The sequence below is a fragment of the Lolium rigidum genome, chromosome 7 (genome assembly GCF_022539505.1).
Source record: "Lolium rigidum isolate FL_2022 chromosome 7, APGP_CSIRO_Lrig_0.1, whole genome shotgun sequence".
In the NCBI taxonomy this organism is placed as follows: Eukaryota; Viridiplantae; Streptophyta; class Magnoliopsida; order Poales; family Poaceae; genus Lolium; species Lolium rigidum.
This window is the reverse complement of record NC_061514.1, coordinates 318270149-318275425: the sequence shown is the minus strand read 5'-3', so window position 1 is coordinate 318275425 and position 5277 is coordinate 318270149. Positions and strand designations below refer to the sequence as shown.

General features: G+C 43.5%; 1 protein-coding gene across 1 annotated transcript; it reads right to left on the bottom strand.

The window, feature by feature from the left end:
* Positions 1-1542: 1542 nt before the first annotated feature.
* Positions 1543-3784, bottom strand: LOC124674883 (pentatricopeptide repeat-containing protein At1g13040, mitochondrial-like). Its single transcript, XM_047210936.1, has one exon. It carries the CDS (start codon positions 3723-3725, stop codon positions 1743-1745), a length of 1983 nt encoding a protein of 660 aa, XP_047066892.1. The 5' UTR covers positions 3726-3784; the 3' UTR covers positions 1543-1742.
* Positions 3785-5277: the final 1493 nt, after the last annotated feature.

The window sequence follows — 5277 nt, the reverse complement described above, 5'->3', positions numbered from 1 at the left end:
TACAGATTCCATATAGTTCCAGTGCCAGGGACAAAGAAAAACACAAACCTGGGCAGTCTTCAAACATCTGCCATCATCTGGTTCCAGGATCTCTGCAGCTTCTAAAAGCTGCACGCATGAGTATGGCCGAAAGGCTTGCGCCTTCGTGACCTAAGTGCTGCCTAGCTACTCTTGGAGACAAATGGCCCCTGTCGAACAAAACTCGTGCCATACGGCACATCTGATATCCAGCTGAACCCCTCTTCTTGCAATGTTCATACGCAACGGGTCTCTGTTATGGCAAAATCACCACAGGAAGTGATGGACCTTCGCCGGGCATTCTAGTTTCCAAATCCACCTCCAAAAGTACAAATATCCTCCTCCCAGGTCCTTCCTCTGTACAGCCACGAGCAACTCAAGGTAACAACCCATCACTGGAGGATATCAGACTAAGATATCAAGAAGCTTCATTTTCATACTCTTCACTCTTAAAAGTATCCGTCCTGAGACCTAGGAGCTCCGAAGGATATAGATGAATCCATTTGCAGTTGCTTACTCAATTTAGCCTGTTCATGTGCAGAGATTCATTTCACGGAAACAGGCTATTGATTCTACCCTGTAAATCATATTATACATTCAGAACAAATATACAAGAAATAAAGAAAGTGTTCTAGGAACATGATAAATGCATATGGGCATGTCAGCTCATTTGGTGCAGGCGGCAAAAACAGGGTCAAATCGACAGGCAACTACATGCAGTGGAGAGATACATCATGATACGTGAAGTGAAGCTTCAAAGTCAACAAACTATGATGATCAAAAGGGAGAGTGGATTCACACTGTTATGTAGGAGGCTGTCTAGCACGCTGCGCGCATGTGCGATGCAGCTGATCCATGTTTTAAAGCTTCAAAACTTATGTTCTTGGAAACCTAGAGGCTAATAACATATGTGATGTGGTGATGCACCTTATAGTGCAACTCCCATAACAGCAAATCTAGCTACTAATAACATTTATTTGTTTTGTGAGATAGTGATGAGGTATTGAGGTCAATTATAACTTGATGGCTTTATGATGGAATTAACCTTGAATGAAGATAATGTCAGAAATGTACCTCACATTTATATTTTTGCAGACCTTCTCATGAATAAGTTGACAACTTGGGCCAACATTACAGTTGCTCAAGATGCATTTGGAGACCACACCTGTGATTTCAGAGAAGCGTTACAGTGTACTGGACAGATATGTATGTACAAGGGACACAAAAAAAATTAGGCACGAACCAACTTAAATCAAATAAGAATTTATAAAATGATCACTATCTTCTATTGCTTTCGGTAATGTGTATAAGTATCAGGTGTATGTCTCTTGAGCTAGTTTCTGAAAAGCTTCTTATGTACTATAACAAGTCGGATTATCTTGGCTCTCTAGCTCTGAATAATCTTAGACAGTCCAATTGTTCAACGGCATTGATTTTGCTTCACAATTAAATATCAGATGTTCACATCACAAAAGCTAGCACGATGCCCATAAATTAGAAGGTCAAAAATAAGATTACCTTGTCCATTGCTGCTAATTTCGCATGTCTGCCATGGGTCTGGACGTCTGGTCCAGATAATGTACATTCATACCAGGAGTGCAGCAAAGTTGAGCGCAACTGCACGAGGAGCTCAGAATCAACTATAGTAGCTCTGAAGGTAGCTGCACGGAGGCAGCAGAGCCATGCAAAACTCTAGTGGATAAACCTCTCCAAGAACTTGGCAGTTACTTGTTCTTCGATTTAAGCACAGTTATCAACCTTTCAGAAACTTCTCTGTCAAGAATGATACCATTCTCCATCATATATTCCCATACCTCATAAGCTAGTGTAGATTTCCCCTCGTCCAGGAGACCGTTTATCAAATACTTAAATGTCAAGCTATCTGGCTCTACCCCCCTTGTCTTCATACCCTTGAACAGATCAAGGGCTTCAATTGCTCTTGACCTTTTTCCAAGCCAGTATATGAGTGTGTTATAAGTAACAGTGTCAGGTAAGACTTCCTTCTGAATCATATGTGCGAATATTTTCTGAGCACGTTTTAGATAACCAACCTTGCACAGGTGATGAAGCATAATATTGTACAGATTAACATTAGGGTCAATCTGAGCCTTCAGCATCTGCTCAAAAAGTTCTTCAGCTAGATTGTGGTATCCTACACTGAAAAGACCATTGATAAGAGTTCCATATGTCACAGCATCAGCTTGCATTCCCTTATAACCCATTTCCTTGAACAGCTCTAATGCAGATTTCACCTTTTTGGCCTTGCAAAATGCATCAATCAGTATATTACAGGATACAACATCACAGAAGCCACCAACTTCCATATGATCGGAAACAAAAGCAAATGCCTTATCCAGTTGATGAGTCTTGCAGAGTCCTTTTAACAACTGATTATAACTGTACCGGTCAGGATTTACACCGCTTGTTTCCATCTTTGTTATCAATTTTTCAGCTTTCTGAATCATACCTACAGTGCAGTAATGATTCAGAAGGATATTATATGTAACAACATCTGGTTCACATCCATTTGTCCGCATGAAGGATATGAGGTTGTAGGCTTTATCAATGTCCCCAGCTCTCCAGAAGCCACTTATTAGGGCGTTGTATATTGAGACACTCAGATCTATGTTCAGACTTAACATCCTCGATGCTAGTTCAAAAGCCTCTTCTACCTTGCTATTCTTGCACAGCCCAAAGATCAGTGAACCACATGCTACAACATCAGGTTTAAGGCCCCTCTTCACCATTTCTTCCCAAAGTCCAACTGCGTCTGCAAACTTCTTATTGTTACATAAACAGGCAACAACTGTTGTGTAAGTCACAATATCTGGGCTGGTTCCTTTCCCCCGCATCTTCTCTAGCATATGCAGTGCATCATGTAACCTGTTCTGTTTACACAAACAATCGATGTATATATTACAAGCCCAAATATCTGGAGAGCACCCAAATCTGTCCATGTCAGCCAGAAGCTCCTGTACAAGCTCAATCCTGTTTGACTGACACAATGCAGAGATCCACCTCGAGTAAGTGAACGGAGTCAGGCAAAAACCCTTCTCGAGCGCCATGCCATAGTATTTCTCCACCAAATCAAAACAACAATTCTTAATTAGAACACCTATGTACCTATTGTAATCGACACCAAACTCACGGCAACCCGACATGACCATCTCATCAAATGTCTCAATGACCAAGTCGAACTTGCCAGCTCGGACATAGCCCGACAAAAGGATCCGATACAGGGACCGATGCAACGCCACCCCCTGGCTCCTCACTGTCCCCATGAACTCCGACAGCATAGCAAAATTGCCATCCATAAACAGCAAGCTCACAATGTACGCTATCGCGAACTGGCTATGATCGAACCCCGGGCGTGACTCCGCCCACCGGTAAAACCGCACCGCTGTCTCCGAGTCTGACAGGCCCCGGACCACCAGGTTGATGACAAAGGGGTCCAGCTCGACGTCGAGCCTCTCCAGCTCCACCGACCCCGAACACGTACCGCATTCCAGTGCCCGCAAGATGACGCCGCTGATCTCCATCCGGACCGGCCGGAAAAGCTCCGACAGCCGGCCGACTGGATTCGCGGTCGCATTGTCGCTGCCGGCGCTGAATCGCGACCGCCTCGACGAAAGTATCCAGGAAACGGTGTGGAGGATGCAGAGCCTGCTGATGTTAGACAACCCAGATGGTCGTCTGGCCAAGAACATAACAGAACTCCCTCAGGGGAATAATGTCGAACACCTGGTGCGCACGTGGCCGGAGGCAAGGCAGAAGACCTTACACTGGATGCCGAGCCGCGGTGGTCGGGGTAGACGAGGAGGAGGCAGATTCCGACGAATCCGCGCGCCGTGAAGGAGCGTGGGGGGCCGAGCCAAGGTAGATGCGCCGCCGTGAGCGCTGGCTCGGCGCCGGCAGCCTCGAGCTAGATTGGATGCCCAGCTGCTGCTTGGCACGGAGCTACGCCGGAGCAGAGCGAGGTTCTGGGGAATGGGAGGACGAGGCTGAGGTGGGAAATGGCAAGGGGTCGGTGGCCGCCGGGAAGACGGCGCGCGGCGAGGCAAGAAGTGCCTCAGTCAAGAAGTCCAGGCGAGAATGGGAGCGGAGAGGGCAGGTCGTGAATGCGCGATCGAGTTCGAGCAGGAAACGAGCCGGCCCAGTAAACCTGTTCGTTGAACTACAGCCCATTAGATTTTTGTTATTCAGCCCACGTGCTGGAGGCCCAACTTGATTGGCCCGTTCAAGGGGCTAGCGTCACATAGTTACCTAGCGCCTAAACATTTCTACATGGCCTCATTTGGGACGACCCATTAACAGGTAGGATCTGAAAAAAAATCTTCTACTCCTTGTAGAACCTGAAAATTAGTTTTTTTACTAACTTTACTACCTGAGTAATAAGTTTAACAAGTGAAAAATGTTTGTGCATTGTGCTGTAAACATGAATGTTCATGGATACCACAACACATGTTTCGCATAGTATTCATGTATTTCTCAAATTTTGTTATTAAGTATGAAGAAGAAATGTCCATAAATATTACAAATATGTCCTTGGTATCAAAAAGTAATTATCATGTGCTATGTAGTGAATTCGTATGTATCTTATAAAAATATTCTACTTACCAAAATATAAAAAAAATTAATAATAATAATAATTAAATGGGAAAATAGTTAACATAAAAATAAAAGTTTAGGGGGCAAATGTTCACCTATCCAAAAAAATGGTTTACATGTTTTTTAAATAACCAATATAAAACTAATAAATGAAGAGAATCGGGAATAAGTAAGCACGACACTAAAAGCTTAAATAAAAAGAAAAAATTATGAACTGACCCTTGGTATACCGAGGTAGGTACGGGTCGCTTTCATAACCGGCGCAATGGACGTAAATAGGATCTGCCCCCATTTGATATCATGGAATTTGTGACGTATGAAACTCGTTCGGTTGAACATCTTTCTAAATGCTGATCACCAATAGATTTTCAGACTTCACTCTAAATTTTTGTTTTCCCAGAGAGAGATCAATAGGTGTAAAACTTTTGTGAAAGCATCCGCTGGTGCAAACTAAGTTACGTTAATAAAATGATGAAAAACACATGAGAATCGTGTTAAATTTGTTTGTTACATGTCTCTTGATTTTGAACTTGAAATATCACTTATCTATACAACACCACCCGACTGCATTTCAATCAGTTAAATATGGTTTTCACGGAGCTTGTTTAACCACAACTTAGTTTCCACTTACCAAGACATTTGGCTAGATGA

Coding starts and splice junctions, on each gene's coding strand:
- LOC124674883 (XM_047210936.1), bottom strand. CDS start 3,725: ATGTTCTTGGCCAGACGACCATCTGGGTTGTCTAACATCAGCAGGCTC.